At 36.0% G+C, this 13671-nt stretch overlaps 1 protein-coding gene across 3 annotated transcripts in view; it reads right to left on the reverse strand.

Annotated features, from left to right (window-relative positions):
* The window catches only part of PDS5B (PDS5 cohesin associated factor B), a 113113-nt gene that overhangs the window by 20282 nt on the left and 79160 nt on the right, over window positions 1-13671 (reverse strand). For all 3 annotated transcript variants that reach the window (XM_030446688.1, XM_030446680.1, XM_030446695.1), the window contains exons 23-25: window positions 12551-12687; window positions 8026-8149; window positions 2840-3044 (exon numbers count right to left, since the gene is read on the reverse strand). In XM_030446688.1, the coding sequence (XP_030302548.1) occupies window positions 2840-3044; window positions 8026-8149; window positions 12551-12687 (466 nt within the window). The remainder of the gene's footprint in view (window positions 1-2839; window positions 3045-8025; window positions 8150-12550; window positions 12688-13671) is intronic.

Consider the following 13671-nt stretch of genomic DNA (forward strand, 5'->3'; position numbering starts at 1 on the left):
AACTAAATAACTGCCATGAGTAAGTACAGTCTTATTCAATCTAACACAATCTTAAGCTTTCCATAAATAGGGATAATGCATGGCCTTCAAAAATATTTGAATTATTTCATAATAGCAAGGCAAGTGTTCAAAATTAATGAAGGCCCAGAGAAGATTGTACTGTCAAGCTCCAAGGATACACTTTCATACAGTCATGGTAGTTTATGCAGTTAATTATCAAGAGTAATATCTCTACCACATAGACTGTAAGACACCATATGGTTTGAAAGAAACAATATCACCCATTTTTTAATTCAGGCTCTATTTATGTAATTGAAATCCAGTGTACTTTGCAAAGCAGTTTTAAATGTGTTTTCAGTTAACATTCCACTATTAACTTTAAAAACATCCTTCTCTTATTCAAACACTTTCTTGCATTTTAGTCAGCAGTTGTGGCAGGGAAGAAAAAGAACATAATTATGATTCCAGAACACTAGAAAATTAGCTTGCCTCAGACATGTCCCAGGCAAACCAATCCCCTATAATCTGGATTAATTAGCAACTTCAGCAGAATGCTCATCAGGTGCTCATGAACTCAGTGTTTCATTATTTACTGCCTTGTAGTGTTTCTCATGTAACTATAGTAATAATACCAATGATTCTGGAAAAAAAGTGATTCAGGTCCAGCCAAACCAGGAAAACAATAAATATTGAGACATCTTATATTTAACCCTTCGTGACAAAAAATAGTATTTATGTATTCTTTCTTCAGCTCTAAGAAAGAAACAACCTTACAGGTAGAGTGTCTTTACAGACATGTACTACCAGGAACTGAAACTACCACGTGGCAAAAACTCTCATGACAGGCCTTTATGAACATCTAGAAAAGAAATGTGTTAAAAAAAAAAAATAAAATAAATCCTTACTCTTGTAAATTTTCTACATACTGACTTGCAAGTAAAAGCCCAGCTTCAGAAAAGAGATTCCTATGCAAGACACAACTCTTTACCCAGATGGAACCAGTAACAGACACACAATCAAAGTCTCTTTTTGAGCAGCTTCCACTCTCAATAGCATTTAGAGAATTTAAGAGCCTGAAAGCAATTCCTGCCAGCCTGTAAAAGGTCAGTGTGGAGGAAAGAGGCTGTCTGGAGCCAGTTCCTAGAAAGCTTATAGAAGTTTACTGTCTTTTCAATAAATACTGAAATACACCAAATTATCTGAACCATACCCTCCTCACCTATACCAAGTTTCTGAGAAAAAAAAAAACATCATTAAATCACACACTTACAGATTCAGAAAAATAGCTGCATTACTCAAAGATACAGATTTTCAGTTCTAGAGTTACATGAAGATTTTCAGAGGAGATGCTATCATCTCTACCACCCTGAGTTACTGCAGGACCAGTAAGAATGACAGGAGATGACAGACACCTTTAAATAGTATGATCTTCCCAGAACTAAGCTTCAGCTGCACTACTGCAATAAGACACAAACAGCTCCAGACATTTTATTTGTTAAAAGCTCAGACTGGTAAATATGAATGTCATGAAGTTAACACTGTAGTCATCAAAAAATACCACAAAGTACATTTAGTACAGACTCCTCATGGATTATAGTACAGATGAAATCAATGGCATCACTCAAGGTAAGTCTTTCAGCAAGAAAAAAAATTGGGCACATTTTGAGGCCCTATGGATTAAAAAAAAATTTAAAAATCACTCACTTCTACAGATTTTTGATGTTAACTTTGCAGCATCTATCTTAATAGAGCTAGGGAATCAGCAATTACTTTTAATCACATGAGAATTTTTATACTTTCTGTCTACATAACTAAAGAGTTTTCAACTTTCAATAATAATAGTCTTAGGATGACTGAAGCTGTTTGGTCAATGGATTTTTCTTTGTTACATGTTAGTGAGGAGGGAGAAAAGCATTGCTCTTTCGTTGAATTCTAAGTAACATAAAGAAGGATTTCTCTAATGGGACTATGGCACACAGACTGACGTGGATAATATCAAGTCTGTGATTCATAAATGCAGAAGGATATCAGTCATCTGACAGCATCTGTGAGATCAGATTCACAAACAGGTCTCGTCTACTCTAAGACAAGATCAAGATGAAAAACTCCCCTTCATTTCACAAAGGCCAAACTATAGGTAAGCTTTCAAAGAAATAAAACTTTCAAAAACTCTTATTCAAAATATCCATATCTCTTCATAAAGATCTACTCTTCATATAGAGTATTATATATACAGATGATATACCACTGCTGTCATGCTGTATGCATGTAAGCTTTGAGTAAATCAAAATGGAAATGAGTTGATTTTTAAAAAGAAAACCAGCTATCACTAGTCCATAGCAAATTACAAAGCATTCCCACGACCAGACTGCTGGTACTAGAAAGAATTACATAAATTCATCCTAAAGTGACTACAAATACAGCCCACATAAGACAAGGCAAGAAACTACCCAATACAGCAGTGAAAAGATAAGCAACTTAGTCCAGCCTTTGTCATAAAGGTTGTATAATATTAATTATTGATTTACATTTTGTCATTTTCACTTTACTTACAATATAATGAACCATGAAGTTTAAACATTACATGGAAACTACCTGGAAAAATTACTTTGCTTACAATACATTTAGGCATAAGCATTAGCACAGCTCTTAAGATCTCAGAAAGTGCCTGTAAAAAAAGTCAAAAGAAAATATGGACTCAATTTGCATTTTCATTGGATACCTCTAAGTAAAATTTACAGCCATTCCATGTATAAAACAGAAAACCATCAATATTTTCACACTCTACTCACATTTGAACTATAGTACCTGTACCAAAAAGTGACTTCTATTCTCTTACCACTGACTGCTGCGTGTTGCTTCAGATACTCCCTCCTGACATTTATGTTCTTCACAAGGCACTGCCTAGCATGAGCTCTTCTCTCTTTCACTGGATCTTTTGCACACAGTGCACATATAGCCATATATTCTAGAGGCAGCCGTAGTCTAGAAAGGCCTTTGTGAAGTTTCTGAGCAAATATCTGTCTCACTTGGTAACATTCATCCTATTAAAAAAACAAAAAACAAAAACAAAAACAAAAAAGGTAACAGTAAGCTTTTCTATCAGTAATACAGACTGTGAAATAAAACATGGAAGCCTGGGTGAATATGCCAAAATCAATTTCAGACCTTGCAGACAGAGAAGCATAGGAATTGTAAGAATATTTTAAATGACAATTCAGAGCAATTAAATTGAATTAATCAGCTGAAGCTTCCCTGAAGATCAGGAGAAGAGTGAAGGTTTTGGAATTTGTACAGGAATTTAACATAGCATTGAGGCATGGAGTCAATGGAATTGTTTACAACAGGACCTTCGTGAAGCCAAAGGTCTGCACCAAAACCGTGTTTAGGCACCAGTGACCAATGTGTTTATTTTACTACACAATTTCACAATTTTTCATCAAGCCATTAATATTAGAAACATAATAGAACTCAACAGAACTGCCAGATAGGGGAAGGTTAAATGCTGAAGAGAGTTCTGGGGATTTCCATTATATTGTGGAAACCTCACCCTGACTGACCACAGAAGAGAGACACATGTGGAACAGTTGCTAAAACCTCCAGGTAATACAAAGGTGGCAAATGTACTCCTACAATTTATTAAGCTATGTACTCCCAGAAAAGATACGAACTTTAAAAGCCTCTGTATGAAAATAATCTACATATTTTAAGACACCATTTAATATACCACAAACCATTTAGTCACACAGGCCAAAGAAGGTTGCCAGAAGCAAGTGTGGAGAACAGTTCCAAGGATATGTACAGAAAAACCTAAGGTAAACAAGGCCACTGAAATAGTTTGGTCTATTTATACTGCCAAAAAAAGGTCATAAGGAAAGATTTGTTATCTCTCAATAGGAAGGAAAAACATGAATAAACAGATATTTTACTCAAATGACAGTTTTAAAACCAGAAAGAACTGAAAAGAGGTTCCAGCCAACACAAACAGCAGACACACGATGTAGCCACTGGTAACCCTGACTCTGCTGAATTCGGCAACAGCATCAGAAGAGATCATATATCAGATAAAAAATTAAATCCAGAAGAAATCAATGAAGTCTCACTTTCCCTTCTGAGCTGTAAGCCACGAATCCTTTACGGTCTGAAACCCTGAAAAGCCTGCTGTAGCCACAGCTGAAACAAGCCAAGGCCAGAAATGCAGACTATGAGACTTAACTCAGTATCTGTTGCCTCTTTTTTCCAAATCCACCCCCCCCCCAGCAGATAGCTAAGACACAGCCCACTTTTCCTGCTCAGCAACATCACCCAACTCCTTGTGGAAACCTTAGAAGAGACCTATGCTTAGCTGGTATATTGACTGAGAGGACAAAGGAAGGTATGTAGCTCACTGCTACTCATTGTGTTGGGTGGCATAAATTGGAGTGATTGTTGTTTCTTCAACTTTTAATATAGAGAATAACCTTAAGTCCAGCTCAGTTATACTGTTCACTGAGGGACCAAACTCAACCAGTTCTACACTTCTTATAGTGCACAACTAAAGCTCACACGTTAGCCTAATTTTACGTATGTGATTCTCTGAATGTATTGTCTATTCATCAGAAATTCACCATTTAAAAGTACCTTAAAAATAAATCTTTGATATTGCTTGTTTCTTTTTTATTACTTAAGTTGATACTTACTAAAAAATTAAAACAATACCAAAGCTTTTTCAGTTTTCTAACTCAGAGTGTTTTTATTTTTTCAGCAGTTTTTGTCAATTTTAAAGAATAAGAGCTGTGGTTTTGCTGCTTTGTGAATATTTTTAAAAATACAATTAAAACTGCATTTTCAACAGCAAAGCTTATTAGATCTTTGATCTGGTCCTAAAGCACTGAAGTGTTTAACAGCATGCTCAGTTACTTTCTGTTCTATTTCAATGTGAAGCTCTGCTGACATCAAAATTAGTTTTACGGATCAAAGAACTTAAATACAGGTAGGCTTACAGGTTTGGTCAAACACACAGATAATAATTTTAAATTACCTAAACTACATGCATTTAACCCTCATAGGTCTCTGTTTATCACTGCAACCTTAGCATAGCAATCAGTAATAACACTTAATCATGTATTCTGTGCTCTAATCATTCCACATTAGAAAATGGCAACCTCAGGAAAAAAAAAAGTAGCCATAGAACCATAGCAGAACCTGTGAAACCATCACAAATCTTTAAAATTAAGCTTTTTCTTTTGTTTTCTGTTTCCTGATCTGTCCACTTAAAGAAAATTTGCCATAAATTATGTAATATTAGAGTTGGCCTTTATGTCACTTGTGTTTTCTAATTTGTGGGTAGACCTGATAGTCTTAAGAATGAATAAACTTTTAGAATAATCAGCTTCTACCATCAAGAAATGGATTCCAGTACTAGATATTCTAAGCATAACCATGTGTGTATGCAAATACCTCAAAAACAAATACACATACACAGGTAGTTTCCAGAGGAGATTACTACAGAACCACTTGCAAGTGCAAGTCACTGAAACCATTACAGTTTCTCTGCATCTGAGGATCTCGATCTGAGTCTGGCAGAGAGAAAGGAAACTGCACAAGACCTCAGGAAGATCCAGAAAACTAATTCGTAATTATTCAAAATCCCTTAGAAGCTACAGAGAAAAGAAATCCTGTCCTGACAGAATTTACAGTAACTTGCAGTAAACAATGAAGTCACAAAAGGCAAAGAAACATCAATAAGAGAAGTGTGACAAAAGTGATACTATAGTGGAAGAGATTCTCCTGGCAGCTGTGCCAAGGCATAAGGATATACACTGGCAAGAGATGCCAAACAGCCAGCATGGCCTCATGAATGACAACTGATGCCTGACCAATCCAGGAGCCTTTTACAGAAGAGTGACTAGAGAGATATGGGAAGAGCAACTGGCTTCATCTACCTGGAGTTCTGTGAGGCCTTTGATACAGTTTCACACAAAATTCTTCAATATTTAAGGAGATATATGGAAGATAAAGACTTTTTATCAGGGCCTGTAGTGACAGGACAAGAGGCAATGATTTTAAACTGAGACACAGAGGTTTAGATTGAGCATAAGGAAGAAAATTTTTTTACAAAGAGACTGATAGTCTGCTGGAAGAGGTTGCCCAGAGAAGCTGTGGATGCTCCATCACTGGAAGTGTTCCAGGCCAGGCTGGATGGGGCTTTAAGCAACCTGATTTAGTGGAAGGTGTCCCTGCCCACAGCAGGGGGATTGGAATGAGATGATCTTTAGAGAGAGATATCTTCCAACTCAAACTATTCTATGATTCTATAGCAAGATGTGATGTTGTTTATAAATGTTGATGACTCTATTATGTTCTTGTCATTTAAATATCATGTCAAAATTTCTTTTTAAAAAACTGGGGAGAGGTAAGCATTAGACCCAAAGATAGCAAAAGAAGTTACAAGATCTATTATCTATATCCACAAACTATTAAAACTGAGATGGAAAATCAGAAAAAAAACCCTGACAGACAGTGATGAAATGGATGGGAAAGGAGCCTTCATCTAATGTATTATGAACAAAGTCAAGACAATGGAGGCATATTCTGATAGAGGAGAACTAAAAAGTTAATATTTGCAATAATTTTTTTAAAAATTTGCCACAGGAGGGAAATGACAAAAAAGATGATCACATTTTGATCACAGGTCTCAAAATAAAGCAAAACATGGATACTATATTGGCAAGGCCAGTCAGGCATGACATGCAGCTAGAGCATCCTTTCCAGAACAGAAACAGATCTTATTTATCAGTTCAGTAAGTAGCTGTTTTCGTCTATATTAATTTTGTCCTAAATTGGAAATATCTTCAAAACTCATTTTGACACAAAGATAGCATTTTTATTAGGTTTTGGAACGAGAAGAGGAAGACTTAGAAGTATCAGTCCTTACTTTGGGTGTAAAAATCTTCAGTTTTTACTACTGAATTTCTGCTGCGTTTTTGAGTTCATCTTAAGTAATTTTAAGTTTTGTTCCGTTTCTCTTTTTCTATAGAATTTGGGAACTGAGTAGCAGCTCCTTTCCATGGAACAGAGAAGCTTAAAATCTACATAAACATTGTTAAAACAGCATACAAGCCTGATATAGCCTTTCAACTCAACTCCAAACAATTCAAGAACTTTAAAAGATACTCTATGAAAATAAGCAATACCCACACAGTAGCTATACTTTCTGTTTTGTAACACTGAATGCCAATTTCAAATCATCTGCAGCTTTAATGCTTTAGCCAGTAACAGGAATTAAGGTCTAGAATGGAATACTGTTATTAACAAAGATATCCTCTGGAAGGCATTCATTCCTCTCAGAGTATTTCTTGACTTCTCTGAAGTCAGGAGATGATGAGCAGTTATGCAACTAACACCAACGTGAGACCCTACATGACTGCCTTACTCTTGAGGTATGAATAAATTTCTGTAGAATTTCCTTAGTCTACAAGACAGGAACACAGGGGATCTTAATATAGCTACTTAAAATTTCAAAGTTATGTCCCTTCTGCTTCTTTGAGGTCACAGGCAGAAATTAAAGATGAAAATTCTAACATCTATATGAAATCTCTACCTCTCACTTCTAATGTTTAAAGGATGCCAACTATCTTGGCAGACCTCTGTGCTCCAAATATATACTACTTAAGTATCAAGAAACCAAGGTCACTGTTGTCACCACAGTCCAACATACTTGATGTACTCTCATTTCAATTTCCAATATTATTATAATGCAGCTGGGGCATAACTTTAATTCATTCTGAATTCCTTTGTTTATCAATATCATAACATTTCACCACTTTTAGTTAACATTCCTCCACTGGGCAGCCCAGTAGTACAGATGTGATTCTTATCCAAAATTAGTAGTCAGGACTATGCAGTGGGTAAATAAATTCATGCCAAGGCTGAAAACATTTTGCATAAAGTCAGATTAGCAGAAGTATACACAACACACAGAAGAAGCAAAATACATACTCATACATTTGTTGACAACCCACAAGTCCCACCTAATTTCCTTACATTTATGGCTAGTGCACACAGCTGGTACTGTTCTAAGGTGATGATTTCATGGTAACAAGGTTCTTGTGCCAACTTCACAATAGCATTCCCTGCAGCCAGCCTCAACCGAGACATATCAGGTTTACTGAAAAACAAACACATGGATTATGAAGGTTAATTAGTAAAAAAAAATTCAAGTAATTATTTGTCTTAATTAAATCCCAATAAGCTTGCACTGCTGAAAAATGGTCTTAAAAAAAAAAAAAAAAAAATTCCCATGGACTTCATTGCTTCCACCCCCAAATCAACTGCAGAGGTGGCTTCAAATGAAAAGCAGTTTCCATGGCACCACATTTTACAGCTATTACCACATACCTATCACCTGGCCCCAGCTTAGCAATTAAAATATTCCTTGAAACCTCACAAAAAGACACATAGGGGCAAAACACTTTCAGCTGTGCACTGGACCAGCACATTCCAAATTGCCCCTCAGACACCTCATTTAGCCTGGAAGATAATTTTGTTCTGACAAAGAAATAGCCATTTTCTAGTCCCCAAAGTTGCCAAACTTTTTTCTAGCAATGATAGCTGAAAATCCATGCTGCAAGTGAACATAAATTAAAATTTATTAGATATTATGATAGTTAACTAAGTGCGTTGTCTTTTTAAGACAAGAACAAAAAGGACTTAGCAAGTGAACTTGCACATTCAAAATGCATTTTTACCTAGCAAAACACTATTTGCTAATTTTTGTAAGAAAAGCTGAATGTTCTTTTTTGTAACATACAACTGTATTTACAGAGGTTATCATAATATCAAAAGGGTTTTTATGTCATGCAAGCTGATAAATACTTAATGTGTGAATTCATAAATTTAGCTGAGCTTTCACTGTTCTTAGAAAATTTATTTCAGTAAATTTTCTATAAATTATTTCAGTAAAGTATATTGCTTCTGCCTTCAGATCAAATCCAAAAGAACACATTTATATGCATCTCACTTAAAACACTAATGAATTATATTCAGGAATAGGAAGTACAGCTTATTCAGAGGATGAATCAAGTCATTCTTATTTAGAAATAATTATTCATTTAAGCAGGACAAATAATGCTTAACCTCTTAATCACTTGCCCTTTATCCTTAGGAAGGGCAAACACTGTAGGCTTAAATACATTATCATGAAAACTGTATAAAGCATTTGAAGAATGAGTTTAAAAGCCAATATTAAACAGAGTGCATGAGAAAAAGTTCCTGCTGAAGATCTGAAACCTTAAAATGTATCTAATCAAGCTTTATATACACCTCAGTATCTTATGGAAACAAAAATTAAAAACCCCAACAAATAGATCACAAGCAACCAAGTGACAGGACAAAAGTTGCACGAACTCTCAAACAAGGCATGAAGATTAAAGGAATAACACCTAGTTCTTAAAAGCTGAATTCCACTTTATATTGCATCTCCTGTGACAAGTGAACTCCATAAAGATTCAATTTTTGCACTTCAGTGATAACTGAGCAATAACGACAAAATTACAGAGTGATTGAGCCAAAGGAAGGGATAAAATTAAGAACTTTCAATATTCCTCAGCAATAACATTTAACTCTGAAAAGTAAATCGAAGACATTTCATCTACCAGTTGGCCAAATCTTTACTGATTATACGTATACAAAAATATACCTCACAGAGATACCCACAAGCATGCTTCCCACATACATGCCGTGGGAAGGGGGAGGAGGATACATTCAGCTGTTAGTACCATTATTACAGGTAAAGGTGAAAAGCAGATCAGTTTTACTCCCCACAGAAGCATTTCTGTACAAGAAACTCTTACTTGAGGATTTTTTATCAAATTGTTATAGACAAAAGTTTTCTGATTTGCATTATCCCAACGGGCACAATTATTAGGGATGTGGAAAAAAGGCTTCTGAATGATATGAATGCAATTTTTAATTAATGGTATAATTTTGAAATTAGTACTAAGGTTGCCCCATCAGAAGCTAAAAGCTACAAGAGGAACCTGGACATTTATTTTCTGGAATGCTATTACTATTGCTGAAGACCAGATGCTTTAAATTAAAACCAAACTGCAATGACATGGAAAGATATTATCAAATGTAAAACACACAGAACACCACAGTAAGTGGTGGGCTACACAAAGGTAATCCACATAAATGGATCTTGAGAACGTATCCAGTGTATAATCATATTCTGTCACTTTAAAACCTAGCATTTTTTTTGTCTTTTACTCCAGAGGATAAATGTCAGTGTTTAATTTTCTAAGCACTTCCTATGTTCTATGGAATATGAAGTGTCTTTTGACTACAACCTCTGAAAACGTTTCTTATTAACAATAAAGATGCATCTACTCAAAGATGATCAGAGGGCTGGAACACCTCACCTATGAGGAGAGGCTGAGAGAGTTGGGGGTGTTCAGCCTGGAGAAGAGAAGGCTCTGGGGAGATCTTATTGCAACCTTCCAGTACCTGAAGAAAGTACCTTAAAGAAAGCTGGGGAAGGACTTTTCACAAGGGCATGCAGTGACAGGACAAGGAGTAATGATTTTAAACTGAAAGAGGGGAGACTTAAGTTAGATATTAGGAAGAAATTCTTTATTGTGATGATGGTGAGTTAGCCTCTCCCTGGACGTGTTCAACTCTAGGCTGGAGGGGCTTTGAGCAACCTGGTCAAGTGGGAGGTGTCCCTGCCCATGCAGGGGGGTTGGAACTGGATGTTCTTTGATACCCCTTCCAACCTAAACAATTCTATGATTTACCTGGCCTTCTGCTTTGACCACTCTGGGGCTTACAGAAGACGATGCTTGAATACTAACTAACTAGCTTTCTTGGGCCTCTCTTTTTCCTCCAGGGCCTTCTCCAAAGGGGCTTTACAAAACAAATCCTTGAAGAGGCCAGAGCTCATTCTCTTAAGTCCACCACTGTGATCTTAATTTCTGTCCTCCTTGCTGACCACAGGATTCTGAATTCTACCATCTTATGGTTATCACAGTAAGGCTGCCTTCAGCCTTCACACCCCCAGAAGGTTCTCCTTCTTCAGTCAGTATGAGGTGTAGCAGACCAGCTTTCCTCACTGCCTCCTATATCACTTGTGTGAGGAAGTTGTCACTGATGCTCTCCAGGATGGACCTGGATTGTTTATGCCCTGCTTTGTTGCTCTACCAGAAGGTACTGGAGTGGCTCAAGTCCTCCATTAGGGCCAAGGCCTATGAACATGACATTTCTAACTGTTTATAGAAGGACTCATACACTTCCTTTTCCTGGTCAGAGCACCTAAAGCAGGCACCCACACCAGTCTGTTCTTTAATCCTAACCCATAAACTCTGTTGGCTCATCACTCATCCCTGGGGAGTATTCCAACCTCTGGGGCTCCAGAGCTGCATTTGCAGCTTCCTCCCTGTGTTAAAAGTATCCCCCATCCCTAAATTAACTTTAATAACAGAGAACTGAGCACACCATTATATACAGTTGTTGTTATTATTATCATCATTATTATATTGCTATAGTAGTATTAATAATAGTAGTACTAGTTTGAGTACAAAAAGAGAGGAAAAATTACATTTCTAGAACACGCCCACTAAGGATCATCACTCCATGCATCAAAACACACAGGACCTACAGAACTGATTTACTGTTGGATAAACCAACAATATGCTCTAAGCAGTTATGCTGAAAAGCTAAATTACTGCCACTAAGCTCCTCAGTATCTGCCCTGAATAGCCATATTACAGAATAAGAAAGACTACACAGTTGCTACAAAGTTAACATGCTAGGTGATTCTCAGGTTTGCAATTTCACATACACAAGATAGTTTCTGTTTACATAATCACTGTACAACATTAATCTCTAGCCCAAAATTGAAACTTTCCTCTTACTGTTGTAATGGCTTTTGTAGACATAAATCTTTAGTATTTGGCAAGCACTAGTGGCTGACAACTTGCCATTTATCCTACCACAAAGGATTAAGATACTTAGAAAAAAAAGATAAGTTGTCTAACAATCACCTAAAAGGTACATTATTTACTGAGACTTAATCCTCTTTACACATTTTCCTCTTCCTTTAACTTTAGAGGCCTCAAGGGATTAAAGTTTGCCTTCAAGCAGAAGTGCCTTATGTACTAGCTTTTTCACCTGATTTACTGCAACATGCTATTATTTTTTATGGGAAAGCCTGCTTATCAGCCTTTGGTATACACAGCAATTGGTACATAAGGAATAGCAACCTGCATAAAAAATTAAAACCAATTTTCAATTGAAAACAGAACGTTATACCATTTATTCCTGCAGTATGAGTAATGGCTCTTTGAAGAAAGGGATAAAGAAGATAAAACCATCAAAGCACAGCTATATCCACAGTGTTAAAACATCAAGTGCAGCAAACGTATGAAGGAATCCAGTCAAACTTACCATTACTGCTTACAAAATAAGATGCATAAATTGTTAAGCAGTCCAACAGAATAGTTTAAGTGCTACTTTGACTGAAACCCTCTCCATCACATCATCAGGCATCAAAATGTTACCATCTGTTACATACCTAATTTTCCCCTGCTCTGTCAAATCTCCATCGCTGTGTAATATTGTTGTTAGCAACCTCAGAGTAGAAGTCCCTGATTTGCTGTGATTGTTTTTCATTCCTAGCAACCATCGAACCATCATCTTGATGGCCTGAATCTGAAAAAAAATGACATGCAGAAGTCAAATTACACCACGAGTGTCATTTAAAAAAAATCTTTTAAATTAAAATCTTAATAGAATCACAAAGTATTTTCCCAAGTCCTTTCTGCTGCTATGAACATAAGACTGTCAAAACTGTAAAACATGATTTAAATACTGAAAGATAGCTAAACTTACTCTCTCCGGACACCAACTTTCCACTGAAAGTCTCAAGCATTTATTAGAGCAAATAAAAGTCATACAACACTTAAAGGCTGAACTATTTCTTCTACTGAGCAATCACATATTTTGTCCTGTGATACTGTTATCATAGTTGATCTTACTTCTATTGAATGCTGTAAAACAGGCTAAACAATTTATACTTTCTAAGAAAGTTACTGGATCAAAAAGCAGAGCACGTTTTCATCTTCCTATATTCTTATAATTCCTGTTTAAACAACCCCTATATGTTCTTTATTGACATAAGTAATATTCGAGCTTAAATCTCTAAGACATGCAAATTAAACACTTCATAGACATTTTCACTGGTAAGAGTATCAACCTATAGTAAGACAACTTGTTTTGGAAAAGAGTATTTCTTTCATGTTTATTTAAAGAAAAGCCTCAAAGCCTGTTACTCAGGATAATTTGTCTTTTGCCAATGGAAACATGAAGTGTTTTGAGGCAAACTTCTAAATATGCAGAATCCAGCAGCTATCATGAAACACTGAATAATTTCACAGGTTCACAAAAGCAAGATTTTGGAGATTGTTTGCTTTAACATTTGAATCCCTTTATTGTTCCTTTTCCTTCCATATGAGAACAGAGACAATATAGAAGAGAGGAAGAGGAGCATCCTCTTACAACAAAAGGAAAATGCTCCTCTGAATCGCATAGATATCCTTGGGGAGTAAAGAAAGAAGAAAAAAAAAAAAAGGAAAAATAACCAAACATGTGAACACCAAACCCTGAAATTCACAACACAAACCAAAATTCAAAAAA

The sequence above is a fragment of the Calypte anna genome, chromosome 1 (genome assembly GCF_003957555.1).
Source record: "Calypte anna isolate BGI_N300 chromosome 1, bCalAnn1_v1.p, whole genome shotgun sequence".
Lineage (NCBI taxonomy): Eukaryota > Metazoa > Chordata > Aves > Apodiformes > Trochilidae > Calypte > Calypte anna.